At 52.2% G+C, this 26,782-nt stretch overlaps 14 protein-coding genes across 14 annotated transcripts; 11 read left to right on the top strand and 3 right to left on the bottom strand.

Annotated features, from left to right (window-relative positions):
- Window positions 1–624: 624 nt before the first annotated feature.
- Window positions 625–1,827, top strand: BCR37DRAFT_392568 (peptidase S8/S53 domain-containing protein; the record flags this gene model as incomplete). The annotated part of the gene is made up of 1 exon (XM_040871175.1): window positions 625–1,827. One exon carries the CDS (start codon window positions 625–627, stop codon window positions 1,825–1,827), a length of 1,203 nt encoding a protein of 400 aa, XP_040725808.1.
- Window positions 1,828–2,820: 993 nt separating this feature from the next.
- BCR37DRAFT_379233 (peptidase S8/S53 domain-containing protein) lies at window positions 2,821–4,090 on the top strand. Its single transcript, XM_040869213.1, has one exon. The coding sequence runs from the start codon at window positions 3,137–3,139 to the stop codon at window positions 3,635–3,637; it is 501 nt and encodes a 166-aa protein (XP_040725807.1). The 5' UTR covers window positions 2,821–3,136; the 3' UTR covers window positions 3,638–4,090.
- A 536-nt stretch (window positions 4,091–4,626) lies between these two features.
- On the top strand, window positions 4,627–5,547 carry BCR37DRAFT_334953 (peptidase S8/S53 domain-containing protein; the record flags this gene model as incomplete). The annotated part of the gene is made up of 1 exon (XM_040867164.1): window positions 4,627–5,547. A coding segment is annotated over one exon (921 nt), but the record flags the coding sequence as incomplete, so codon positions are not given.
- Window positions 5,548–5,790: 243 nt separating this feature from the next.
- Window positions 5,791–6,890, top strand: BCR37DRAFT_299031 (uncharacterized protein). The gene has a single exon (XM_040866905.1). It carries the CDS (start codon window positions 5,977–5,979, stop codon window positions 6,679–6,681), a length of 705 nt encoding a protein of 234 aa, XP_040725805.1. The 5' UTR covers window positions 5,791–5,976; the 3' UTR covers window positions 6,682–6,890.
- Window positions 6,891–8,566, top strand: BCR37DRAFT_299032 (peptidase S8/S53 domain-containing protein). The gene has a single exon (XM_040866906.1). It carries the CDS (start codon window positions 7,100–7,102, stop codon window positions 8,312–8,314), a length of 1,215 nt encoding a protein of 404 aa, XP_040725804.1. The 5' UTR covers window positions 6,891–7,099; the 3' UTR covers window positions 8,315–8,566.
- A 31-nt stretch (window positions 8,567–8,597) lies between these two features.
- Window positions 8,598–9,482, bottom strand: BCR37DRAFT_379227 (uncharacterized protein). The gene is made up of 2 exons (XM_040869212.1): window positions 9,090–9,482; window positions 8,598–8,987 (listed from the first exon to the last, which is right to left on the bottom strand). Exons 1-2 carry the CDS (start codon window positions 9,385–9,387, stop codon window positions 8,752–8,754), a joined length of 534 nt encoding a protein of 177 aa, XP_040725803.1. The 5' UTR covers window positions 9,388–9,482; the 3' UTR covers window positions 8,598–8,751.
- A 1,440-nt stretch (window positions 9,483–10,922) lies between these two features.
- Window positions 10,923–11,747, bottom strand: BCR37DRAFT_346388 (uncharacterized protein; the record flags this gene model as incomplete). Its single annotated transcript, XM_040867683.1, has 1 exon — window positions 10,923–11,747. One exon carries the CDS (start codon window positions 11,745–11,747, stop codon window positions 10,923–10,925), a length of 825 nt encoding a protein of 274 aa, XP_040725802.1.
- A 452-nt stretch (window positions 11,748–12,199) lies between these two features.
- On the bottom strand, window positions 12,200–14,901 carry BCR37DRAFT_379222 (glycoside hydrolase superfamily). Its single transcript, XM_040869211.1, has 3 exons — window positions 14,197–14,901; window positions 14,063–14,155; window positions 12,200–14,023 (listed from the first exon to the last, which is right to left on the bottom strand). The coding sequence occupies exons 1-3, from the start codon at window positions 14,631–14,633 to the stop codon at window positions 12,271–12,273; spliced, it is 2,283 nt and encodes a 760-aa protein (XP_040725801.1). The 5' UTR covers window positions 14,634–14,901; the 3' UTR covers window positions 12,200–12,270.
- A 1,684-nt stretch (window positions 14,902–16,585) lies between these two features.
- On the top strand, window positions 16,586–17,527 carry BCR37DRAFT_392561 (uncharacterized protein; the record flags this gene model as incomplete). Its single annotated transcript, XM_040871174.1, has 1 exon — window positions 16,586–17,527. One exon carries the CDS (start codon window positions 16,586–16,588, stop codon window positions 17,525–17,527), a length of 942 nt encoding a protein of 313 aa, XP_040725800.1.
- Window positions 17,528–18,331: 804 nt separating this feature from the next.
- Window positions 18,332–19,636, top strand: BCR37DRAFT_387070 (uncharacterized protein; the record flags this gene model as incomplete). Its single annotated transcript, XM_040870506.1, has 1 exon — window positions 18,332–19,636. The coding sequence occupies one exon, from the start codon at window positions 18,332–18,334 to the stop codon at window positions 19,634–19,636; it is 1,305 nt and encodes a 434-aa protein (XP_040725799.1).
- Window positions 19,637–19,834: 198 nt separating this feature from the next.
- Window positions 19,835–20,797, top strand: BCR37DRAFT_346810 (uncharacterized protein; the record flags this gene model as incomplete). Its single annotated transcript, XM_040867720.1, has 1 exon — window positions 19,835–20,797. One exon carries the CDS (start codon window positions 19,835–19,837, stop codon window positions 20,795–20,797), a length of 963 nt encoding a protein of 320 aa, XP_040725798.1.
- A 207-nt stretch (window positions 20,798–21,004) lies between these two features.
- Window positions 21,005–23,832, top strand: BCR37DRAFT_299890 (uncharacterized protein). The gene is made up of 4 exons (XM_040866909.1): window positions 21,005–21,306; window positions 21,366–21,397; window positions 21,443–23,637; window positions 23,690–23,832. Exons 1-4 carry the CDS (start codon window positions 21,208–21,210, stop codon window positions 23,713–23,715), a joined length of 2,352 nt encoding a protein of 783 aa, XP_040725797.1. The 5' UTR covers window positions 21,005–21,207; the 3' UTR covers window positions 23,716–23,832.
- Window positions 23,833–25,835, top strand: BCR37DRAFT_299891 (uncharacterized protein). The gene is made up of 2 exons (XM_040866910.1): window positions 23,833–25,586; window positions 25,642–25,835. The coding sequence occupies exons 1-2, from the start codon at window positions 23,949–23,951 to the stop codon at window positions 25,681–25,683; spliced, it is 1,680 nt and encodes a 559-aa protein (XP_040725796.1). The 5' UTR covers window positions 23,833–23,948; the 3' UTR covers window positions 25,684–25,835.
- BCR37DRAFT_379215 (uncharacterized protein) lies at window positions 25,804–26,396 on the top strand. Its single transcript, XM_040869210.1, has one exon. It carries the CDS (start codon window positions 25,987–25,989, stop codon window positions 26,299–26,301), a length of 315 nt encoding a protein of 104 aa, XP_040725795.1. The 5' UTR covers window positions 25,804–25,986; the 3' UTR covers window positions 26,302–26,396.
- The last annotated feature ends 386 nt before the right edge of the window (window positions 26,397–26,782 follow it).

Here is a 26,782-nt window from a genome sequence, read left to right as displayed (position 1 = left end):
TTATTTGTCTACCTGTTTTCGCCATGTAGGTGCCAGGCAGTGGATAGCTGTGTGCCCGATGGAACTTACCGAGCGGTTCCCGAGAATTTCGGCTATTCGAGACCAGATCCTGCCACCAACGGTCGTCAGCCATGGCGGTATCAATACCGTATTATGGCGCAGACATCAAACAAGGGCTGGTATCGCTCGCCGCTGAGACTGGAGTCACAGCTTCTCCAGTTTTCGTCAGTCTCCCGAGGTCTAAGAACGATCTACCCGTTATAATGAAGCTGATGTTGCTGCGCATTCATGAACTATGCTTAACATTGCCTTGTCTACTGCTCCATGAATGCACTGACTGTCGATCCAAGAGGCAGACAGCCTGAAGAATGCCAGATCCAGTCCCGAGGACCAGAGACTCTTGTCGCCTTGCTGACGCCACCTCGCGTCCGTAGCTCTCTGCAGGCTACAGCTGTACACTGCATACAGTATCATAATCAGTCATCCTTTTCGTGATCTGCTCCCCGGATATCAGCCAGCATTTCAAAGAACGCACGCGACGAGGGTATACAGCAGTACGAGGCTGACTCAGAAGACATATAAGGTCAAGCTTCGTCCCACCTGTTGTCCATCAACCAAGAAACCATGCAGTTCGGTCTCCTCTCTCTCTTGCTCGGTAGCGCTCTAGCGGCACCTGCAGCTTCAGGATCTGGCTACATTGTTCGTCTCGCAGATGGCACGCCTCTCGAGAGCATCCTCTCGTCACTGCCTGATCTGTCATCAGCAGGCGTTCGACCCTTCAGCATCATCAACGGATTCGCGCTGCCTTCAGAAGCTGCTCCCCTTGTCGCAGTCCTCAAGCTGCTCCCTGGTGTTCTCTCGATAGAGGATGATATCACCATGTTTGCATCTGCTACACAGAGCAACGCACCCTGGGGTCTCCAGCGCATCTCTACCCAAAGTCGCGTCGCTTCAACGACTGGCACACCAAATGAGAAATTGCCTGCATACACATACACCTACAACGAGAACTTTGCTGGACAAGGTGTTGATGTCTACGTTGTCGACACTGGTATCCGATGCTCGCACTCTGCTTTCGAAGGACGTGCTCTGTGTCCATCAGACGGCAATCTGTTTGATGGTGGCGTCAATGTCGATGACAACGGTCACGGCACGCACTGTGCTGGTACTGTCGGTTCTTCTCTCTACGGTGTTTCAAAGAAGGTTCAGCTCGTTGGAGTCAAGGTTCTTGGCGCTGATGGCTCGGGTGCGACTAGCAACATTATCCTCGGTATCCAGTATGCAGTCGAGCGCAGTCAGGCATCTGGCAAGAACTCAGTCATTTCGATGTCTCTCGGTGGTGGTGCTTCAAGCGCTTTGGACGCAGCTGTGAAGGCTGCAACCACGAACGGAGTGCATGTTGCTGTTGCAGCTGGTAACGAGAACCAGGATGCCAACAACGTCAGCCCTGCCCGTGCCGGTCTCAACTCTGCTGTTGTTTGTGTTGGTGCTCACGACATTACTGATGCTCGTGCTTCATTCAGCAACTATGGTACTCCTGTTACTGTCTTTGGTCCTGGTGTCAATACCTTGAGCACCTGGTTCCGCAGCGACACCGACTCCAATGTCATCAGTGGTACGTCGATGGCTACGCCTCACACTGCCGGTGTCTTGGCCTATTACCTTTCAGACCCTAGCTACAGTGCCTTCTCACCTGCTGAACTGAAGCAAGTCTTGGTCGGCAAGTCGCAGAAGGGTGTCATTGCTCTCGGCAAGACCAAGGGACTGCTTGGTCTGTTTGCAGAGGAAGTGTCAAAGACGACTGTCAACAACTTGCTACAGCTTTAGAAGCACTCATGATACACATCTATTCTGATGACGTCTGTACAAAAACTTTGTAGCCCATCATTGATAGCCCATCATTGATAGCCCATCATTGAGGTTAGCCAAATATACACTTTCAAGAGAGCCCTATAATGCCAGTGTAACTGACCGCCCAGGTGGTTCCTGAACAAGATAACGAGATGGTCCCTCTTTTGGCTATCCGATTAGCTAAAGCTCGGCACTTTAGACTGACCAGTCAAACATGTGTGCAAGCTAGTCGTCAACATCCCGCATGGTCGCCCTTGCTGATGTAGCCACTGAGTTCTGAAGGCTTTGCTTGTACACCTTGCAGCTGGTCCCTCGCACGTTTAGTGCGGAGATGTCGGCAGCCAAGTTTTGGAAATTTACAGTTCTGACAGCAGTGCGACACCTGCACGACCTCCCACGTCAAGAAATGCCAGCTACGCGCATTATTCTCCGCATAGAAGCAGTCATGTAGGGACTTGGCAGCTCTACAAGCGCGGTACACGTGAATGTGCTGCAGTAGCGATGCTATGTCTTGTGAAACCTATAAAATCTTAAGCTTGTCAATCGCTCGCTCTTTTGCCAGTTGCATCACAATCATCAGATCATGCAATTCGGGCTTCTTTCTCTTCTGCTCGGCAGTGCTTTAGCAGCACCTGCGGCCACTAGCACTGGGTACATCGTCCGTCTCGCAGATGGCACACCCATTGGGAGTATCTTGTCTTCTCTGCCTGGATTGTCATCGGCAAGTGTACGGCCTTTCAGCATCATCAATGGCTTTGCCGTCTCTTCGGAGGCAGGGCCAACTGTTGCACTTCTTAAGCTGCTACCTGGTGTGCTCTCGGTAGAAAACGACATCACCATGTTTACCTCTGCCACACAGAGCAACGCACCTTGGGGTTTGCAGCGTATTTCCACCAAGACTCGTGTTGCTTCGACCCTTGGCACACCCAACGAACGCCAACCGGCATACTCTTACACCTACAACGAGAACTTTGCCGGACAAGGTGTTGACGTTTATGTCGTGGATACCGGTATTCGATGCTCGCACACTGCATTCGGCGGACGTGCTCTGTGCCCCACAGATGGCAACTTCTACGATGGTGGTATCAATTTGGACGACAACGGTCATGGCACGCACTGTGCTGGGACTGTCGGTTCCTCTTTCTACGGTGTTTCAAAGAAGGTTCAGCTCGTTGCGGTCAAGGTGCTCGGTGCAGATGGTTCTGGCGCAACCAGCAACATCATCCTGGGTATCCAGTACGCTGTCAACCGCAGCAAGGCCACAGGCAGAAAGTCCGTCATATCGATGTCTCTTGGTGGTGGAGCTTCAAGTGCTTTGGACGCAGCTGTGAAGGCTGCAACTACGAACGGAGTGCATGTTGCTGTTGCAGCTGGTAACGAGAACCAGGATGCCAACAACGTCAGTCCTGCCCGTGCTGGTCTCAACTCTGCTGTTGTCTGTGTTGGTGCTCACGACATTACTGATGCTCGTGCTTCATTCAGCAATTATGGAACTCCTGTCACTGTTTTTGGCCCTGGTGTCAATGTCCTAAGTACCTGGTTCCGCAGCGACACTGATACCAATGTTATCAGCGGCACTTCGATGGCCACGCCTCACACAGCTGGTGTCTTGGCCTACTACCTCTCAGACCCTAGCTATAACGCCTTCTCGCCTGCTCAATTGAAGCAAGTGCTAGTCGGTAAGTCGCAGAAGGGTGTCATTGCTCTTGGTCAAACCAAGGGTACTTTTGGCTTCTTTAGACAGCAGGTGTCACGCACTACTGCAAACAATCTGCTGCAAATCTGATTAGTTTTCCAAAAGCTCCTTTCATAATGACCAGTTCATAGTTCCTTCTCTGTTTCGTAATCGAAAGACTAGCTCTCAGAGTGGTCGCGAGTCTGACTTCTACTTGACAATGCCCACTGGAGCGCTCTACGTGTAAGGCACTATCAATGTCTGTTCTGTGTCAAGACATGTTCCAGTTGTTCGCCAAGACCCAGGTTGTTGAAGCGTGGTCGCGTGCAACGGTCGGTAATTACCAGATCTTTCAATAATTTGTTCTGTCCAGCATCTTCACATGTTCAGCCGTCAGAAATCGCCATTAGAGTGCCTAGCCCATTCACGTCGCAGGCATGTATTGCACACGCCTTGTCATGAGTATAGCATGTAGGCATGATGGAGCTTATATGTTTCTAAGCCGACAGTCGTTGTGTTGGTACATACGGCACGTTTGTGCCTGCGGAGAGAGCGTGTGCAGTGGGCCAGTGGCACGGCGCACTAGCCCTGGCCTGGCTGGCCATTTTGAATCTCGCGAATCTAGGGCCAAGGCAACTCGCACAAACCTCAACGACCAGTGTCACCTACGCCACGGCCCACGAGACGTCACGCTAATACCGTATGTATAAATCCCCGCAGTCAAGTTCATCCGGGAAAGATGCTGCGGTCTACCGCTTCCGGGGATCGATCGATTACGCGTTGACTTGAATTGGCGTTTCCATTGCTTGTGTCTGGGGATCTCTTTTCTTCTTTTTTGACAGGGGCTATAAAGACCCTGCCCTGCCTGCTTATTTAGTCTTGCTCTACATCAGTTCCCTAGCATGCACTTCACTCTAATCTCTCTTCTTCTCAGCAGCGTTCTTGCAGCACCAGCAGCAAAGAGCAATGGATACATCGTACAGGTCGCGGATGGCACATCTCTCGATAGTATCGTAAAGGTTGCACCTGGTCTCGCCAAGGCAAATCTCCGACCATTGAAGATCATCAACGGTTTCGTTGTGTCTTCCGAGGCAGCTCCTGTTGTTGCACTGCTCAAGCTGCTACCTGGTGTCCTCTCGGTAGAGGAGGACTTCACGATGTACACGTTGGCCACACAGACCGATGCGCCTTGGGGTCTGCAGCGTATCTCTTCACAGAGTCGAGTCGCATCCACCACAGGCACAGCCAATGAACAACGCCCTGCGTATACCTACAACTACAACGAGAACTATGCAGGTCAAGGCGTCGACGTCTATGTTGTCGATACTGGCATCCGTTGTACACACTCAGCGTTCGAGGGACGTGCTCTGTGCCCATCAGATGGCAACTTCAACGATGGCGGCGTAAACACGGACGACAATGGTCACGGCACGCATTGTGCTGGTACTGTCGGTTCTTCTCTTTACGGTGTCTCAAAGAAGGTCAGCCTCATCGCCGTCAAGGTCCTCGGTGCGGATGGTTCGGGCGCGACCAGTAACATCATCGCTGGTATCCAGTACGCAGTCAATCGCAGCAAGGCAACAGGCAGGAAGTCTGTCATCACCATGTCTCTTGGTGGCAGTGCTTCGACAGCTCTCGACTCTGCTGTCAAGTCTGCAACCGCAAATGGAGTGCACGTCGCCGTTGCTGCTGGCAATGAGAACCAGGATGCCAACAATGTTAGTCCTGCTCGCGCTGGTCTCAACTCTGCTGTTGTCTGTGTTGGTGCTCACGACATTACTGATGCTCGCGCCTATTTCAGTAACTATGGGTCACCTGTCACTGTCTTCGGGCCTGGTGTCAATGTGCTGAGTACTTGGATCCGCAGTGATACTGACACCAATGTCATCAGCGGTACCTCAATGGCAACACCTCACACTGCCGGTGTTCTGGCCTACTTCTTGTCCGACCCCACCTACAACGCTTACACCCCTGCACAATTGAAGCAATATCTCGTCAGCAAGTCGCAGAAAGGTGTCATTGCTCTTGGAGCATCCAAAATAAGGCGTAACACTGTCAACAACCTGCTACATATCTAGACGATCATTCAAGTTCAGTTGGTGTACAGTCCGGACTTAGCATGAAAGCAAGTCCAAGGCTCAAGATAGAGAGGCCTGTAGTGCCAGATTAGCATTAGAAGTTGTTGTACATATATGGCAAGCTAACCAGGTCTTGTCAAACTATCGAGTGACCGTACTGGTTCAAGCAAAGTATGCGTTGTCAGAGTGCAGATAGTATCCTAATCAGAGTAGTTGTCCGATCCGACAGCGGGATTATACCTTTATTGTCAGATTGCAAGTTGCATCCGTGGTAGGCTTGCGTTCAGCACTTCACCATCTTAGGCTCAGCAAGCAGCCTATCTTGCAGGCGCTATCTCTCGGGTTTGTGAGGCTGAGTCAACACGAAAAGATATGCTTCCAGCAGGAAATAATCCAAGGTTGAATGTTGGAGTTCTGCCGAAAGAGCGTGGGGATCAGCCTGAAGTCAGGGGCAATTTTCCCCGGGAAGAGGCCAATTTTGGTCGACGCCACGGCGCAGCACTGCAGATCACTCAACTTGTCAAAGGCAACGCGTTCCATCCTCGGCCTTTTCAGCAGAAGACAAAGCCGAAGAGTCGAAGACTACAATCAAGTTCCATCCGCCCCACGGTTCACGGACCATGCCTCCGGACTACGAAGTGGGACAATATAGTTGTTTCGAAGTTCCGTGCGGCGCCAGCTGGCAGGTTCGCACGACACTGTCAGTTGCCAATGCATATGACAACTACTCACTACAGAGCTCGAGAACTGCAACTGCTAGGAGATGTAGTGACCGCGCGTCTGTGCTTTTCTTGCTCAACCAAAGTGATAATGCGGGAAGTCGCCGCACTGGACTTCGATAATTTGAAATCTCAAGTCTCTGAACCAAAGTGTCTCGGACTTTCTTGCAAGAATTGCACGCTGTCAAAGCAGCCTGCCACACTCTTGGGGTATTTTGATTCTCTGAGTCTCAGCATCTACTTTCCACAGATTGCGGTCGGCAAGAGCCGCCAAAACAACGTCTGTGAGTGTCTGTCCCACCCAGTGGTACTTGGAGAGGCCAGTTTGCTATCTACAAACTCTATTGCAGTTGCATGAAGCTTCTCGTATCCTCGGTAGGTTGCCGCTGCCGGCTGAAGTCAACTCTGGTACCAGATAAAATGAAGACTGCGCCTGCAGATCATTTGACGCGTGTCAAGAAATTCATACAACGACCTCAACGACCACCTTTGCACCAAGATTACAACTGCCGTAAACGTCGTGCGGCCACAGGATCTCCAGGATAAAGGCAAAATCTACGGAATAAAGGTGGTATGCCGCGTTGGACGTGCTCGGGTTCGTCCCGAGCAGGGGTGGCAAGATCGACACGAACTACTGACGCCGCGACGCGTCCTTATCCTTGTTGGCGACTTCTGAAATCAAGTTGAACTCAATGCACGAGAGAGCTGTTGAAGAGAAAGTATAAAGAGTCTGCACTCTGCACTCTTAGAACAAGCATCTCATCTACTCTTGCAGCATGCGTTTCTCAGTCCTCGTCGCCCTGCTCGGAACTGCCCTTGCTGCACCGGCCGCTATCCCCGAAGCCAGCAACGTCGAGCTTGCTCGTCGCTCCAACGGTGGGTACATTGTGTCGCTCGCTGATGGTACTGCACTCGACAGCATCATCAAGCTTGTCCCAGGGCTCTCTGAGTTGGTGTCTCACCGGTTCTCTCTCATCAACGGTTTTGCCGTCCCTGCAGAGGCTGCTCCTCTCATGGAACTCCTGCGGTTGTTGCCTGGCGTTGCCAAGATTGAGGACGACTTGATTATGTCCACCAAGGTCACAGTCACACAGACGAACGCACCATGGGGTCTGCAGCGAATCTCGACCGCCACTCGCGTTGCTTCTACTTCTGGCACCTACAACGAGCCTCGTGGCGCTTGGAGGTACACCTACGACAATGCTTACGCGGGAGCTGGTGTTGACGTGTACGTGATTGACACTGGATTGCGATGCACTCACTCTGCATTCGGCGGTCGTGCACTTTGCCCATCTGACGGAAACTTCTACGACGGTGGTGTCAACGTTGACGACAATGGCCACGGCACTCACTGTGGTGGCACCATTGCTTCAAGCTTGTACGGTGTCTCGAAGAATGCTTCATTGATTGGACTTAAGGTTCTCGGAGCAGATGGCAGCGGTGCCACCAGTGGCATTATCTCTGCTATTCAGTATGCTGTCAACCGCAAGCAAAACACTGGTCGTCCCTCTGTCATCTCCATGTCTCTCGGTGGAGATATCGCTACATCGCTTGACAGCGCCGTGAAGGCTGCCACAACGAACGGTGTTCACGTTGCCGTTGCCGCCGGCAATGAGAACCAGGATGCGCGCAATGTGAGCCCTGCTCGTTCCTCCATCAACTCGGCCGTCATTACTGTTGGTGCCACGAACATTACCGACACACGCGCCTACTTCTCCAACTACGGACCAGCAGTCACCATCAACGCTCCTGGATACCACATTCTCTCGTGCTGGATTCGTTCTGACACTGACACAAACGTGATCAGTGGAACATCGATGGCTACGCCTCACGTTGCTGGTGCATTGGCCTACTACCTCTCTCAGTCTGCTTACAGGGCATACACCCCTGCTCAGCTCAAGAGTTTGGTGACCAGCAAGTCTCAGAAGGATGTGATTACCCTTGGCAACGTTGGCGGCACTACCACTACTGATGACATCCTCAGGCTTTGAATAAGCTGAGCCATACTTCTCAGCATGAGCATTTCAATGCATACGAAAACAAGAGTGGGCCTGTTCCAGGACACTCCGTGTAGCCTTCACCAGATAGGCACCTTCTTATCAAATACTTTTTACTTCCACTTCGATTGCATTCTTGAAATCTCTTGTGTTCAAACCTGACTTGTTCATGCCGCTCGGTCGAGTGCCGAAGTTGTTGGACTCGCTGCGTGTAGATTCGTCGGCAAGCCCTTCTGTGTTTGAGTTCATCAAAAGATACATGACGTTCAGAGACTAATTGAAAGGTCAACAAAGTTTTATTCTATATAATAGCTTTAACAGTACATGGCTTCCTGTGGAAATACACAGTGCTTGACGAGCTGATCAGCGCAATCTAACTTCGTGCTGTTCTTTTTGTTGGAAGATCTCAAGAGGCAATCATGAGAGATTGTTTAGAGAGCAACAATGGCACCACCGATGGCCATGAAGAGACCAGCACCGGCGGCAGCAGCCATCGAGGGAGCAGCAGCGCGCGAGGTAGCAGATGCACCCTGAGCGGCAGCCTGCGAAGCCTCGGAAGCCAAAGACGAGATGACGGCGTTGGCAGAGCTGATGATACCGGCGAAAGCGGTCGACGCGGCCGAACGGATGGAAGCGGCGGCCTCAGTCTGGGAAACGGCGTCAAGACCTAGAAATGTTAGCCATCTGAATGAATGTTGGTGCAAGTCAGAGCGTCACACAAGAAAAATAAAATTGTGCAAGGTCTGACGTGCTTTGAGAATCGACATACCGGAAGCAGAAGCCTCAACGGATCGGACGGAGGCAGCTCCCCTGGAGGAGGCAATAGATGCGGCAGAACGAGCTGAACGCTGTGCAGCTGCGATCGAGGCAGAGTTGAGCGAGACACTGCGACGGACCGAAGAGAGGGCCGACGAGCGAGATGCTGAGCGAGACGAGGCCGAGGACTGTGCAGAGACAGACGAGACGGCGCTCGAGACGGCGGCCGATACATCAGAAGCAGAAGCCGAGGCGTCTGACTGTGCGGCGACGGCAGCGATGAAGGTGAGGGCGAGGGTGGTGAACTGCATAGTTGTAGAGTATGTGTGTTTCGTACGAGGGAAGACAGGTAGTAGGGGGCAGCAGGCCTTTATCTCCGTCGACTTGACGGAATATTTCGTGGGTGGGAGGCCTTCTGGAAGTGACTGCTCGCCACAGGCTGGAGATCGCGTCAACGGCCACAGGCGGGCTGCTGATCTGGTGGCAGCGGCCGCTCACCCGAATCTCGAATGATGCCGGCGAGCCATTCAGACACTTGAGCTTGTGCAACCTGCCAAACTCTCTGCCCTGCATGCCTCGCAACTATGTCAATCACTGGATCAGTCACTACTCTGCTATATCACCCGCGTACTCTGCTACCATGCCTCTTCCCTCCCTCGGCATCAGTGCTGGAGCCTAGAGGACCTCGAGCTGGGACTGCGATAAGAATAGAAAATTTCGCGTCCTGTGCCGTTCGTTCCAAGCCAATCAATCCACTCAAGCCGCAGAGGCCCGCACGTCATGCCCTCAACGTCTTGTCCAACGGCCTTGCAGTCTGCAGACTCAGTGCGGAGGCTCTTCCGGCAGATGGCTGGTGAAGTCAGTACAGAGTCAGTGCGAAGACGATGCGTATCTAGGCCTAGGTACGACGAACCAAGGAACAGCCTACCTCAGACCAACCTAGTAATTTAGTAGCCACTAGGCCCTGTCTGCCTTGTCGAAGCTCGCTCATGGCCGCAGACAAGGCTCCTTTTTCCTGGCAGAAACGCTGCAGCCTGATAAACCTGAAGCACAGAGGCGTAGCCGCATAGCCTTGCACTGGCTTGATCGTTTGTTAGATACCTTCAGCCTTAGGCTGTTCATGCACCTATTGGAGTTTGCAACTTGTTAAGCCTAGGGCCATACGCCCATAGATGCACCTTTTCATCTGCACTCAGCTTGAACCAACGATTGATTGCTGGAGGGCGACGCGCTGCATGAAGACGACGCCATTGATACGCGAGGTGCAGCATGCAATTCTGGCTGGGGCAATCTGAGACTGTGACTGAGAATTTGAGAAACCTCGCATCGGGGAACTTTAGCCACAAGCTCGTGATCACGTCGCTGCAGTCCCTATATTGGACTCTTGGAACATCAGTGAGTAAAACACAAAAGACAGCTTACAGCCAATGCGAGTAGCCAATCTGTGCCTATACCCCAACTCAATCTTGGTCCTCTGACGACCAAATTTGACGCCATCTGAAGATCGTCTCGCTGCTGTCGCCTTGCCTGTGCCAATCTCTTGCTAGACAGTAGCATCTGTAGACAGAGGATAGATTGGCCGTCCAGGGGCAATGACCCAAGAGAAGCCTTCATGATCCTCTGTGTGTGGGTAATCAATTATGCAACAAAGACTTCATGACAGTAGACAGAAAGATTACGGTCGAAAGAAGCTACAATGCCTTGAAAGGCCTTGCTTCCTTAAGCGATAAGCGACTGGAAAGGTGAAAGTATATATTCAAGAAAGGGGGGAGCATACAGGGGTACAAGCATCAGCGAAAACTTGCCCCGTTCCAAAAATGGCTTTTTGTCTTTGAGCCATCAAGACTTAAGAGTCAAGCGGAATCAAGGTCAGGTAGTTACTCGGCGCAATACCCACCTCGCCTTTGGTATTGCGAGCTTGGAACCATTTGCCACTGATATCTGCAATCTCCAGAATCTCGCCTTTGGCAAACGAAATCTCATTCGGATCCTCCGGGTTGGCTTCATAGGCGTAGATGGCGCGTGCACGATAGTCAAATCCGATCGGTGCACTCACCTGCGTCTGTGGTGTCGTGTTGGTGCCGTTCGTATTGCTCATAGGCGTTGCAGCGCTCGAAGGCGATGCAAGCTGTTGTGTGCCTCTGGGAGGGGCATCCAGCAGTGTCTTTGGATAAGGTGAGGCAAACCGACCATTCATGGCAAAGCTCTGTGGTCGCGGACCGTCTGGCACGGCAGGCGCTTTTGTAGAGGCAAAGCCATCCACCCAGCCGCGAGAGACGCTGTCTGGTGTTGAGCCAAAGTAACCGATCCATATGAGGTTGACGATACTGAGGAAAATATGCCCGACGGCCACTGCTTGCTCTGCACCTTCATCGCTGTAGATGAGCGCATTGCAAGTCGATGAGCTGAGTGCGACGCCAAGCGCTGCATAGGCGGCCAGTGCGACTTTGTGTTTTTCGTATGTGTTGTAGAGTACGCACACTGTAACGCCAAGGATGAGAGCCAGCTCATACATCACGGCCCACCACGCGAAATGAGAAAAGTTTGCGCTATCGACATCGCTGGCAATACTGGATGCAAACGCAATCACCCAGCCGATGATGGCGATTGACAGGGTGCCCACGAAAAAGGGTGATCCAAAGATATGGCCAAATGATCGCTGGCGTCTCATACTGGAGTAGACGGAAGAGGCTTGCTTGTTGCTGCCTAGGTTGACTTGCTTTGGGTACATGCGCAGACGGAAAATCGTCGCCCACTTCAGACAGTCGTTCAGGAGGTACTGCAGGCGTATTACTCTGCTAGGGCAGGGAGTCTCGTCACGCTTTTGAAAATTGACAAGTAAAAACGAGAAAGAAATGAGGCCTTTCGACAGTGACTGGGGTTATGCGCTGTCGCTGAAAGAGAATGAGAAGGTGTGTGTTGTAGGACGAGTCGACGAGAGTTGGTCTGTGGCAAGTGAGTCGGCTGCGCTCTGGCCGCGCTGTTGCCTTTCTGCTGTCTCCCTTTGTTGTTGCTGCCGCGCGTGTTGATCGCCTGTCCAGTGTCCATCTCCTCATTCCCCGTCCCTGAGCGCGACCACCTCCTCGCTCCCCCGAGACAACGCAGACCCGCACAGACAACACTTGTAAGACCTTGCCGCATACGCATAAATGATAGAGCTGCTAAAATATGGACCGTAAACTGGTGCGCCCACACTACACAACCGTTGTAATATTCAATGGCAGATTTCGACTTGATGCACCCACCATAAACATAAGCTCTCCGCTAGCCACGTTCCAGCGGTTCTGTGAATCATCCCAAGTGCTGATATCTTTCTTTCTCACATCGAATACAACGCTCGCAGCCTCGCCGGGCTCGAGGAAGGTTTTGGTGAAGCCCCTGAGAACTTTGGGTGGCTCACCAACGCTCGCCGGGAATGCCAGATATAGCTGAGAGACTTCCGCGCCGGCTACTGTCCCAACGTTCGTGACCATTGCAGAAATGCGCATTAACGAGTCATCACGACGCGCAGTGTCGAACGAAGTTCCATTGATTTTCGCCAATGCAATGCCGGAGTAGGCAAATTGCGTATAGGACAGGCCATAGCCAAACTCGAATCTGACCGGCAGATTCTTGGCATCGGCAAGGCGATAGTCGATCAGCAAGTTCTCTGTAAAGAAGCTCTTGGGTTCATGGTCAGAAGTTCGGTTGACTTGAATGTAGTCATTGTCGTTCTGCAGAATGGTGTAGACGAGCTTACCGGAAGGATTGACAGTGCCCTCGAGCAAGTTGACTAGCGCACGACCAGACTCTTGCCCAGGCAGGCCAGCATTGAGAATTGAAGTGACATTTGGGTGATTGAAGGCCACCTCCATGTTGGTCGGCCCAACGATATGTGCAATGACAATCGTATCAGCACAATGATCGGCCACATACTTGATCAGATCATCACCATCATTGTCAAACTTGAGAGTCTCTCTGTCTGCAGATTCCCCAGAATTCGCAGCGACAAAGACGAGGCAAGTTTCTGCAAACTTGACAGCTGACTCGAAACTAGCTTTGTTCTTGGCCGGATAGTTCTGCAGCACAGGCGCAACTTGCCATCTATGTTCCAGTGCTTTCCAAGTGATGGCAGCAAGTGGATCAAGCACATAAGGTGGCAAAGCAAAGCCAGAGCCATAGCCGAGGTACAAGGTTCCATTGTTCGTGCTGGCTGCAGGGTAAATTCCTGAAAGGAATCTATTGCCAACAGGAGATGGCCCAGCATCCGTACCAAAAACACCAAGACGTAAACCTTTGCGCAATGGCAAACCCGTGGATGTATTGTTGGTGTTTTTAAGAAGCACAGCACCATCTTCTGCAACCTTGCGAGCAATATTACCGTGACCTTTTTGTACGTCCACGAACTGATTTTGAGGAGATTCCACGGGCTGTCGAAGGACATAATTTGGTCCAGGGTAGTTGAAGTCTTGCCCAGACTCAAAGTATGCGTATACTACACGCGTGGCCATGTCAGTGAGGCGGTCTTTCGCGATGACGCCAGTAGCCACAAGGACGGGCAGCTGAACACCAAAGACGCCTTCGCCGCCCGGCAAGTCCATATCCATACCTGCATTTGCAAGTCGTGCCGTTGAACCGACCATGAAAGCCGATCCGTAATCAGAGACGATGAATCCACTAAAGTCCCATTCGTCCTTAGCAATGCTGATCAATGGGCCATTTGAACAGGCGTCTTCACCATTGATGAGATTGTAGGAGCACATCATTGCAAGAGGCTGAGCCCGCATTGCCTCCTCAAAAGGCCAGAGATAAAGTTCACGCAAAGTGCGATTCGACACGATGGAGTCAATCTGGTCTTTGTTGAATTGCATAGAACCACCTCCTGCAAGACCTAGACTGGCAAGATCGGCAATCTTTTGCAGTATGGCCGTATATCGGAAAGTCTCTTGTTCATAGGCCACAAAGTGTCTGCCATGTCAGTAGTCTCAACAATTCAGAGGTCCTTACTTTGGAGTCGCAATGACGCCTGCGTCTTGAATACCCTTGACACCCCAGTAAGACGCGATGCCGTTGATGTATGGATCCGCGCCATATCCCTCCCTGCTTTGTGAGCTATACTCCGCGTCATTGTGAGAGCTTACCAGTTCCGTCCGGCATAAGGAGACCTTCCCAGGGGTCCTCCCACAACAGGGGCAAAAGCGACATTGATACCTTTTCCGCGGAACTCAGTGCCCATCGCATAACTGACTTGATAGATGAGATCAGTATCCCAAGTAGAGCCAGATACAACTTCTGCTGGGAAGGAAGAACCTCCGTCGCCCGTCGCGACACCAGCGGGACCATCACTGAAACAGAGTGAGGGGAAATTGAGTCTTGTAATTTCACCCGTGTTCCCCGTGCAACGCGACCCCAGACCTACGCCTGTCGTCAAGTTGGCCTTCTCCATGGCTGTGAGGCCCTGCACGAATGCAGACGCGCGCAACCAGTTCGCGGACGTCTTGTACGCGGGTGTACTGGTCGTCGCAGAGTTGACCAGCTCAAGCCAGCTGACCATAGTCAAAAGCGCGATCCAAGCCATACTGAACGCTTTCACAGATAGTGTTCGTCACTGTACGAACACGTAGAAGCTCGCAGTCTTCGCAAACTCATGCAGTCGCAGTGTTTGTGTTTTGGCAATCTATCCGAAGCAGTTTGGTTGTGAAAGAGCAGCCAAAGAAACGAAAGCAGTCTCAAAGTCGCGAACTACTCGCGATACATCTGCAGAAGATCCGACCAGTATTTATGCGATCCCTCATCTGTCGCACTAAGGGCGCTTCTCGTAAATTTGTACAGAGCTTGGACTCATGAGCACAAGAAGAGATGATCTGTAGCTTTGACCGCCTGCGATCGGCTGTTCCATCGAAGCCGTTGTCCATTACCGCAACGTCATTGAACTACGAATACTTCAGCTCAGCTTATGGCTGACAGCCTGACACAGTTCTCAAGACCCGGTCGGCTTACTAAGCTTGCTCGGTACTCCTCCTTCAAGGTTTGTGATACATACTTTCTGACTCGGGTCTGTGTCTCAGAATGACAGCTGTCGAACGCCTGCCGTGTCTGAATTCAAAACCTTCATACAAATAAACCGACAAACCTACCAGTCTACCGCCGTGACAGGTTCCAGTGTCGCCTTGTTCTCGCCTACCGCTGATGGATCCCAGCCCTGCAGCCCAGCTGGCCCCTTATGATTGAGAATACTTGATCGTTTCAAGAAGTGCTAGGCGAAGATGGAGTGAACACGGCTTGACCTCATCACTGAGTCATCAGTAATTCGACATATACAGCTTGGCGGACGAGATTCTTAATGAGACATACGCGAGCTGAATATGCCAGAGGATTCGCGGCAAACTATGACGAAGCGATGCATAGTCACCGAACCCGAGCTCCGCCTTCGCGGAACGGGACGATGCAAGATGGCATCGTGTGCGAATGCTAGCTGCTATATCCTCGCCGATAGACGAGTCACGAGAGGGTCGCGAGCTCGATCTCGGAGAGTTGCGTAGCGAACGGGAGTAGTCAAATACCGAGGTATCGAGCTGCATCTCGTAACCTTGCGCTCGGGTGGACCACTTGGCTCGTTATGCTGACCGTGCACCACGACCATGAAGCGACTCAAGCCTTTCCGATGGCATTCGCAATTGCCATGCCAGTGCACCTCTTAAAAGTAAGGATATGGTACTTACGAAATTATGAGCTTCGGGCGTGATCTGACACGCACTGACAGTATCCATATCCTTGGCACGCTTGCTGAGCAACAGCAGATCTCTGTAGATGTCGAAGTCACATCACTAGTGAGACTGAGTTTAACTTTCATATCGGTCCGCTCCTCGTGGCAAGCGATGCAAGTTCATCTTCTCATGTCTCAATGTCGCCGTCGAGAAGTAGCTTCCGCTGGCAATGACATGACAGCTCCGCAACTTACATACCTTTCGACAGTCGTATGTCTCAGCTAATAGACAGCTATAGGTCACGGGCGGTCAGACAGCAGCTGTCAGTTGGGAGGTGCTGCCCAAAACGCACAAGAAGTTAAGGGGGCTGGTGAGTCGTGACGTCTTTGCGCGGGAATTCATTTTCCGAGACAAAACAGGCCAATTCAGGAACGGGCTCACCATTTGCACAGAGCGGCAACGACCAACCTGGGAAGCCTTCCTGGGCAATCGTATATCGGCAATCCGCGCTCGCCTTTTATGGAGTCAGTTCCACCACCTGTCCTATTCCTGTTGCGATACAAAAAGCACTGACCTCCCCGGACCTTGCTTGTTGCGGGTCGAGGTCCAAGCGCTTCAGCTATTTTCGCTACCTGTGTGCTGGCACCTGGTACTTCATCAGAGGGTCCGCAGCATTCTTTGCTTTCCAAACATCGGGTGATTGCGTAGCATAAAACGTATACGAAGGCGGGCTATTCAACCGCTGCACTCCGCTACGAGCTCTGGAGATAGTCCCGCTCCTTGTGCCTGATTATCAATAAAGCACCCTGCTTCGCACTTCATCATGGGCGCCTTTTCATTCTATCATTCATCACAGATGAGCCACTTGATGCGTAGAGGTTCACTCACAAGGGCAAACTCTATCTATGGTTTCATTCGTTCTCGACAAAACAGTCCTGGTGACTTGATGTTTGAAGTTCAGGGTGGCGACATCCAACCTCTCGAAGATGCGTCACCAACGGCAGGACTGTCGCCGGCATCTGCATCCATGCGACGCTGCATCACCTCTGGATCAGATCTTTCTGCGAGTCCTACACGCGGCATCTTTCAAGAATTCCCGGCATCCCCATCAACCCTCAATTTTGGCGAGACACGTCGTAACAGCATTGGTGCTGCAGCGATGCTCTTCATTCCTCGATACAACCCTGAACGTCCGGATGAATACAAGCGTGCGCATCAACACATCTTTGGTGGTCGTGCATCTCAGTTTTCACCACCAGACAGACCTCCTCCCTCACCGCCTGCAACGCGCACCGGTCGCTCACCGAGACGAGAGCCCATGCCTCGTCATTTGAGCGCGACGAGTCAGCCTGATTGGGTGAGCTCATTGAGCAGTCCGCCTGCATTGGAGGAAGTCAAGACACCAGAGACTGATGTACCACTCAGTGCATGGCTTCAGGCTGAGCCCATCCAGTGGAACAACACGGCTCTTGGAGGACCTTTGTCGAGCACAGTGATTACAAGATCGCCATCACCATTGAAGCCTAGCAAAAGACGACCAAGACCTACACCGTTATGCCTTGCCTCTTCTTCCTTCATTGAGATTGAGAAACGCAGTGCAAGCATGTCGAGTGGCTCGAGCGCCATGTATACGCAGTCTTCTGCAGTTGGTTCAAGTACGTCTGAGTCGTTGTATGCGCAACGCTCGCCCATGTCGCCGTTGGCCAAGAGGTCGTTCGTCGCCAGGAGCGGTAGCGCTCCATTGCAGTACGAGACTAAAATATAGCATAGCGAAATCAAGATTCACTCGTTCAATGATAAGTCGTGATGCTGATCTGAGAAAGCGAATAGGCAAAGCATTTGACATTGACAATGTCTCAAAGATGCACTCGAGCCTGCAAAGCGGAATCCTTCGTGCTATCGCCGACGCGGGAAGGATGCTTCCGATGTGCAGTGCGTCAAGTGAAGCTTAAAGCAGATTGTGTCGTATCATGATCAGTGACTCGGATGTATTAGTGAGCACTGCACGCTGCACGCACGGTCGAAGCACCCCCTGAGCCCTGGCGGCTGTGTCGCATCAGCGCAGGTGGGGCATGCTTGAGTCTTGGCATGGGTTGCTTTAGTTGCGCTTGTCTCTGAGGCATGGCATGGTCCAGCTCATGCATCTGTCGATGATCAAGGATCGTGAGCATAGCGCATATCGTAGGATGCAAAATAGATGGGAGACAGTTCTATGTGCCATCTGACAGCCTTGACAAGTTGACAAGCGTGACGTGCAGAATCGCTGAAGAAATGTGCAGAATCGCTGCAGATGTCACGGAAATTCGAGTCCTCGGCTTGGCAACTAAGCAAACTCCCTGATTGGCCATGCACCGACCGCTGAGCCTCGACCGACCCAAAACGTGCGCTGCCACCCAAAGCAACGCGGCCAGCTTGTGAAGCAAGACGATAGTGTCGCAGTCGCAACCGGCGCTGATTGACCCTCTGCCTCTGGTGTGCGCAGTCAGCGCATCATCCCTTTGTTTTCCATAACATAAGCTCCTCCGCACCTTCGCTCCTCCTCCACTTCCTTTTGCACTCAGCTATCATCATGTTCGCTACTGCTTTGATCGCAGGTGCGCTTCTCGCAGCCAAGGCCGTCGTCGCTCAGACTGTCGCGCCCTCTGCACAACACTGCATCACAACCGTAACCCCCAACTTGTGTTTCAATATCAATGTCCCCTCCGACTCGGACGACTTGTACTTCTCCGTCACTGGGCCCTCCACACTCGGTTATGGTGCCATGGCATTCGGTAGTAACATGGGCGGCAGCTTGTTCTTCGTTCTCATGCCCAACAATGGCAACGTGACGCTCTCTGTGCGCACTGCCTCAGGACAAGTCCAGCCAAGGCCCTATACAGCAACGGCCATTACAACAGAGATGTTGACGGGCACGACAGCAGATTCAACCGGCTTCACTGCGAACTTCAAGTGTACCGGTTGTCGTACATGGAGCACCGGATCCCTTGCAGTCACCTCCACCTCGGCCCCCATGATTTATGCCTTTTCGAATCAGCAACCCTCGCAGCCTGTGTCTGCAAGCAGCACTATTCAGCAGCACGCATCAAGCAATCGCGGCCACTTCAACTTTGACTTGACAAAAGCAACAGGCGCTGGTGGCATTCCTGGCGTTGCGCTTGCACAAACTGGCACGGCAGCTGGCAGCTCTAGTGTTTCTGGTGCTGTGCCCGCTGCTACGTCTTCGTCTGTGAATGGCAATCCCGTTGCTGGCACCACAAGCAGCGGTTCAAGCAGTGCAGCGAGTGAACAAGCCGAGATGGATGCGTACCGCAAGAAATGGCTTGCTCATGCTGTTTTGATGACGGTGGGTCTGATTGGCGTCTTTGGACTGGGTGCCATTGTTGTGCGGTTCTTCCCAGCATTGATTGCACGCGCTGTGCGACTTCATTACAGTATCCAGCTCTTTGGTATTGTGTTGGCTATTGCTGGTCTTGCACTTGGTGTGAACGCGTCGGATGATATGCACTTTATGTATGCGCACCAGACTGTGGGTGTGGTCATCTTTGCACTGATCTTCTTGCAGGCTGCAGGCGGTGCATTGCACCATATGATGTACAAGAAGGGTAAAGGCAGTGCAGCAACCGGTATGGGCCATCGCTTCATGGGACGTGCTATTATTGTTGCTTCGATGGTGAATGTTGGTTTGGCCTTCAGGATGCCGATGGTTGGACTGGGCAAGGCTTCCCAGATTGCTTGGTATGTGGTGATGGGCGTGGTGGTGCTGGCTTATACCATTGCCAACTTTGTGGTCAAGACTCGTACTCGAGCTGATCAGGCGCCTCACCACTTGGAGAAGCAGAGCTCACCCAACAGTGTGTCTCCTATTCGCAGATAGGCTGCTCTTCAAGCTTGTGTCTCGTGCATTACAGGAAGTATCGCCATATATATGAGATATCATGCCTCGCCCCCCTTGTCCATCTCGTGATCCCACGCTGCGGTCATGGCACGTGCATCTCAACCCGCGGGCGAGTCTCAAGGCGAAAGGAGGACTATTCGACACTGGCCCAACAGTTCAGTCATCCATACCCACATCATGTCTTCGCAACTCGACCAGCTCAAACAGTTCACAACCTGTGTCGCCGACTCCGGTGACTTCGAGACTATCGCCAAGTACAAGCCCCAAGACGCCACCACCAACCCATCCCTTATCTTGGCTGCTGCAAAGAAAGAATCCTATGGCAAGCTGATTGACGATGCTATTGCATACGGCAAGCAGCACGGCTCTTCCGAGGATGAGAAGATTGACGCTGCCTTGGATGCACTGCTTGTTGAGTTTGGCAAGGAAATCCTCAAGATTGTGCCCGGCCGTGTCTCAACGGAGGTGGATGCTCGATTCTCCTTCAGTACCGAGGCTACACTCGAGAAGGCTCGTCATATCATTGCTCTGTACAAGGAGCAAGGTATTGACAAGGACCGAGTGTTGATTAAGATTGCCTCTACTTGGGAAGGTATCAAGGCTGCCGAGCAGCTCGAGAAGGAAGGCATTCACTGCAACCTGACCCTCTTGTTCTCCATTGAGCAAGCCATTGCCTGTGCCGAGGCCAACATCACCCTCATCTCACCTTTTGTGGGTCGTATCATGGATTACTACAAGGCCAAGGAGGGCAAGACATTTGCACCTCACGAAGACCCCGGTGTCAAGTCGGTGACACGCATCTTCAACTACTACAAGCAGCACGGCTACAAGACTGTCGTGATGGGTGCTTCCTTCCGCAATGTTGGTGAGATTACCGAGTTGGCTGGATGTGACTACCTGACCATTTCGCCCAGCTTGCTCGAGGAGCTCGCCAACTCGAATGAGAAGCTTGAGCGCAAGTTGGATGGCAACAAGATCTCTGAGAAGCAGGAGAAGTTGTCGTACATCAACGACGAGTCCAAGTTCAGGTTTGACTTCAACAACAACCCTATGGCTGTTGAGAAGCTGTCGACGGGTATTGCCGCCTTTGCCAAGGACGCCGCCACTCTCAAGGACATTATTGCCAGCAAGATGAAGTAAATTTAGCTAGCTCAGCTTATGTTTGATGTCTCTGCGATATCTATAGAATCAAGTCAAGTAGTATGCGATTCCCGCTTCTAGGGACTACTGACTCACCGTGCACATGTCGTCATATGAGTGCTGTCAGTGGTTGTGCCCAGGCCCTCTTGGCTCTTGCTGCTCCCTTGCTTGGATCCGCCGCCCTGAAGTGACAGCAGCGAAATTTATCCAAGGCACAACAACAAGCATCGACCCAGTCCACCTGCCTTTCTTCTCATATCGCCCCTTCACTCGGCCTCAGAGGAAGAGACACACCAAGGACTCTCTTTTTCTCTCTCGACGGCCCAGGCCTCATACTCTTTGTACCACCAAAACAAGAAATACACGCTTTGTTACACAAGACATTCAAACATACATAAGCAACAGACATCATGAGACGGTCCAACAGTCGATCCAGCCAGCTTGGCAGATCAAACAGTACTCGCTCTGTTTCCTCTCAAGCTCAAAGCAACGCGTCGGCTTCAGCTGCCGTATGCACTTCCCCTACCATACTCAAAGGACAATCAAGGAGACTAACAAACATCCCTAGGCCGCCGCTGCAGCAGCACTCGCAGCATCACAGTAAGTCGGGCCCTATCTTTCTAGAAAAGAAGCTAACCATACTAGACGTCGCGCTTCAGAGTCCTCGACGAATGGCACACCAGGCTTGACGCGCAGCTACAGCAATGCCTCAATCCGATCAAACGCAACAGGTGGCACAGGCGCTGGCTCTCGACCCGGTCAGTACAACGCTGTGCGACTGACGGGTTCAAAACGGCTGATGCAGCAACAACAGCAAGCTGCATCGTCTTCACCTGTAACATCTTCTCCTGCAACGTTTGGTAGACCTGGTAGCGTTGCTGGTGCACGCTCAAAGCCGCCGCAAGTTCAACAACGTCGACAAGGCGGTATGTCCTCCAGTGCTTCGATTCGTTCCTTTCAGAGTGATTTGGAACGTATCAATGAAGATTACAACAAATCGTATACCTATACTGGACAGACCTCCGCTGGTGCAATGCGAACAGCCGGTGCAACAAGCAACGCCCATCTCGCTCCGCCTCTTGCAACGACACGTGGTAGACGTGCAGAAAGTATCGCGTCGTCGATTGTCTCTGATTCCTCTGATCTTCCAAACAACTCTGCTGACGCGCTTCAACAAAAGAAACGTAGTTCGCGCGTGAGTTTCTCAGATGTCGATGAGCAGGAAGATAGGCGGTTGTCAAGAGACCCATCGCCTGCTGGTGGTGTCAAGCGAAGTGCTATGAAGCCATCACCTGCAACGACCCTTGGACCTGGTCGAGGTGGGGCACCTGCCGTCCAGCTTGTGCGTCGATTGTCGAGTAGTTCACTTGGCTCACAAGCCGGTCTCATGGCACCACCCCTCAATAAACCTGCACCGATCGGTTTAGGTGCCAGCACTGTGGCTGTGGCTAGTTTGACAACGGCAAAGGAAGAGGATGATTTGAGCACAATTCACTCACATGGTAGCGTCTACAGTGATGCTGACGAAGACTTCAAAGCCAGCCCTGCGAAACAGACACCGGCATCAAAAGGCCTTCCGCGAAATGGTGTAGCTGCACACACGGCAGCAACACCCACGCTCAAGTTGACGCAACAAAATCTAGCAGCAGTGACGGCAGCAACGCGCACAACAGGGCCTGGCTCAGCGGCAGGGTCGGCTGCAGGAACGCATACACCCATTAAATCCGCTATGCGCAAAACACCCTCGCAAAATGGATCCGTGCGATTCAATGATGAAGCCAATTCTCACCTCGATGTGGATTCAGGGTCTGATGACTCCTTTGCTCAGCGTCGTCGTGCAAAACGCATCAATGGCGGTGGTATGGGTATGCGATCCTCCTTGCGCGGTGACGGGAATGGTTCTGTTCGCAGTATGGCTAGAAGCGAGCGAGGCAGCAGTCAACATGGCAAACCAGCAGCAGCTGACGGTCCACGTCGGATGACATCGCTGCGTACGACGGATCGTGCTGAACGACGACAATCGATGCAAGAACCGTCGCGTCAAGCAGTTGTCGAACAACAACCTAATGGCTTGTCTCGACGCATGTCCATGACGAGTCTACGAAGTCAGCAGCAAGGACCTTCGCGTGGGCAGTTGATGAGGCGTGGGAGTGTGGCGGGTTCTGTGGCTGGCAGTATTCACAGTGAGGCTGTATCGCAGCATATCGCTGTTATGGAAGTTGCACAACGCAATGTTCAGCGTTTGTTGCATAAAGATGCGAATGCCGATGTCGCATCACTCGCTGGTGACAATATTCATGAAGATGCACGCGAGCCCAAGAAGCGAAGCAGCTTTGAACGGAAGCGATCGACGAACAAGTTACAACGTCGTGACTCCATCTCATCCATGCAGGAGCGAACCTTCAGGACAAGTCTTAGACCCGAGTCGTTGCTGGATGGACAGTCTGGCCATCGACGATCTGCATCAGATGATCGAGCATTCGCAAAGCCTGCCCGACCAATGATTGCAACGAGCAGGTCGTCCATGAGTATTGTGCCAACGGGTACGACGCACATAGATGCCATGTCTGAGCCTGCAACGCCCAAGACGAGCCGATTCCGACGCATGTCATTCGGCTTTGGCAGCGCCAAGAAGGCTCGTGCTGCCGCTGCTGCAGACGCTGATGGAGATGTACCACCTGTGCCTAGCTTGCCGCCAATGCGACGCTACTCGAGTGACTCGGATACACCGCGTACACCCCGAACCAAGAAGGAGACGAGTGCCTTGCAGGCTGGCACATTGCGTTCTCCGGAACGTGTCTTGAATGCAGAGACGAGCGCCGCTGCTGGTGCGCGAAAGAGCAGTGCCGTCTTTTCGCGGCCGACTATGAACCGAATGGACAGCACGGTGAGCGTCTCTAAACGGACGGGCAAGGTGAAGCGCTTCCAGAAGCTGCGTCGGCTGTTTGGCATCAAGGACTAGCTATTTGCTACCCAAGGTATCTATCTAATGAGGTGGTCTCTGGCATTTCCCTAGCAATCTTCTGATTTTTACCTCCACTTCGACCCTCAACTGCTGCTGCTGCTCTCATCCTTGTCCTCTCGCATCAGCTCATCCCTCCATTGTCTCAAAAGCTCCTTCCTTGTATTGCTATCATGTCCCAGCATCTCAATGCCCAGCCAGGCATCAACATCGTCCGCGCAGCACGACTCGCCATGGGCGCAAGTGCAGACGCACCACTGCCGCCTACTGCGCAGCAAGACTACCTCCCTCATCCAGATACGCTCCGTGCAGCTCACGCAGCAAGCAATGATCGCAGCTTTGCCTACGCAGACGGCACGATTCACTATCCAGTCAAGACTGGCATGCGTGAGCGCGATGCACAGCGAGACTCATTCCTCAGGGGTGGTACACAGTTTACTGGCTTCCAGTCGCAGCGTGTCAGGTAAGGAGATGCTCTCAGATCATCTCCAACGAGTCCTTGTGCTAACGAGTACTAGGCAGCGTCCGCCAACACTTGCACAGCGCTTTGTAGGGTCTCTCAGACGGACACTGACGCGCAAGCGTGATACGCCCGTCTTCTTCAATATGAACCATGCTCGCTCTGGTAAAGTGACAGATGCGCACTTCTACGCGCCACCTGCATCAGCTGTTGATCCTGTACCCTCTGCACCACCGTCGCACAGGACGGAGAGTGTCTTCTCGCAATTCAAAGAGCATGTAGATGCTCCTACGCACCCTGCATCGACTCGTCCACCGTCAATGAGTCAAGAAGGATCGTTTGCTGGACAAGCTCAAGCATCGCCCGTGTATACAGACCTACACATCTCCGCATCATCCTATGTCCGTCCTGCTCGCACAGCCAGTGGCAGTACGCAGTTTGGCTTTCGAGCAGCTTCAAGGCGCAGCTCTGCTGCTACCAGTCAAGTTCCCAGTCACGCCCCTGCTACAGTGCGTCAGACACGCTCACCCATCGTTGCCTTTACCGATTCTGACCGGCTAGCACAACGATATACAGACAAATTGCGTGGTATGCAGGATGCAGCTTCAACAGTGAGCAAATTGAGTGTGCTTGATCCAACAGACGAGTCTGCCGTGCCGGTGCAACACCCTTCCAAGCAATCCAGAAAGCCCGACAGCGACTCTGGTTCGGAATTTGGGTTTCCCAAGGATGGTACAGCCAAGAGACCGCATTCGTGGGATCTGCAGGATATGCTCAAGCACCGGCGAGACCGAACTGCCAGTCAAGAAACGAATCAAGTGCTGAACAACTGGTCAGATTCGAGCGAGGAAGAACAGATGCCTATACCCATGGCTACAGCAGCGCCTGCCATGCCGGTCGCGACACCACCCTCGCCAAAGTCAACGACACCCAAGTCGCACAAGTCCAAGCAAGCTACACCAAAGTTCAAGTCACCGAAACAAACGCCAGCAAGACCCACGCAGCACGCCTCACCCGACCGTCGGGTTTTTGGGGAACTCCTCAACAGTGCACGCAAAGCAACACGGTCTGCGCAAAAGACATGGTCGCGGACACCTGGTCGACCGACACCCAAGACTGCCTCGCAACGGCAATTCTCGCGCGACTTGAGACAATCCCATACACCGAACGGTAAGCATGTGACGTCTGCTATTCGCAACTATGAGGAGAAAGTTGCCAAGGAGAGCATGGAATCAAGACGATCCTCTTCTGCTTTTCAGAGCTTCACGGGTACTGTTCCAAGAACTGCACCTATTTTATTTGATCTGGAAGATGCCGTTGAGTCTCATTTTGGTCCTGTTGATGCATGGCGCGCTCGAGTACATGATGTAAGGCATCACTCCATCTTGCCCCTTTAACAAATTTGCTGACGCGAGGATGTAGCAGGAGAATCACTCATACGAGTCTGGGGCGATGCTGCTATAAGACTAGATTGTATGGAGCATAGCGTAGCATTGTAGCGCAGATGGCTACTGTACATTCATCTGCTTGTCCTCTTATCATCTACGCTACCCCGTTGCTGACATAAGGAATTACGTAGCCGAGATCGGATCTGGTGGCGCTTGTCAATTACGTGCAGTGATTCCTACGTAGACAACTACACTCGCGAGCAGTAGTCGTGATGTCAACACTGTGAGCATGATGTAAGAAACAGACAGCTAAGCATAAGAAGGGCCGTCTGCTAGCACTATTCTATCCGATCAAACTATATCTACAGAACAAAAAATCATGTCTGCACAAGCTGAACCCGTTACACAAGGCCGTACAACCGCCTCAGACCCACAGGCCGGCGCCGATGCCCCCATCCCCGTTGTTCAAGATGACGAGGTAGTCAACTCTCTCGACGATACGTCTGATGTCGCCAAGCCTGATGAAGCGCAGTTGGAGCAAGATGACAAGGATGCTATTGATGAGAGCAACATCATCAGCGATGAGTCGGAGGTGGGCAAGCGTGATGCTAGCAAGGATGTCTCTTATGTAGAGAAGGATGAGGATGATTTCACTGAGGAAACCTCTGGTGCCTCTCGTGGTGCCCAGCAGTAAATCGACCCAAAACGGCGGAAGGTCTTGATGATTCTGAAGAGTCGAGATTGGTCGTTCTTAAAGCTGTCTACTCGGTAAGGCTTCTTGGTAAACACTGTAGATTAAACTATCTTCTTCTCTTACCGACCGCTGAATGGCCTTCCTGCCTTCAGATGGCCAGGAACCAAATGATCGAAATCGCGCTCCGTTGTTGCACGGCAAGGCTTTAGTCTATATACGGTCAATGTGCGCTCTAACCTACTTGGAATAGTCTCGTTCTCTATCATACCTACCCATGAAAACGGGCTACGACGCTCGTCGCTAGTTGACCCTTACAACCCGCTTTAGTCACAGGAAATAATCTTATAAACAATCTCGTTCCTACTTACATGATTACTGAATACGAGATGAACAACATACATGAACGAAGCCTTGATAAGACCTGTTCGTAATAAAATAAACACTTGAAAAGATCTCTTTCGTATTGGCCTTGGACATGGCT

This window comes from Protomyces lactucae-debilis (genome assembly GCF_002105105.1).
Source record: "Protomyces lactucae-debilis strain 12-1054 chromosome Unknown BCR37scaffold_8, whole genome shotgun sequence".
Lineage (NCBI taxonomy): Eukaryota > Fungi > Ascomycota > Taphrinomycetes > Taphrinales > Protomycetaceae > Protomyces > Protomyces lactucae-debilis.
The sequence above is the reverse complement of the archived record's forward strand: the minus strand, read 5'-3'. Positions and strand labels throughout refer to the sequence as shown.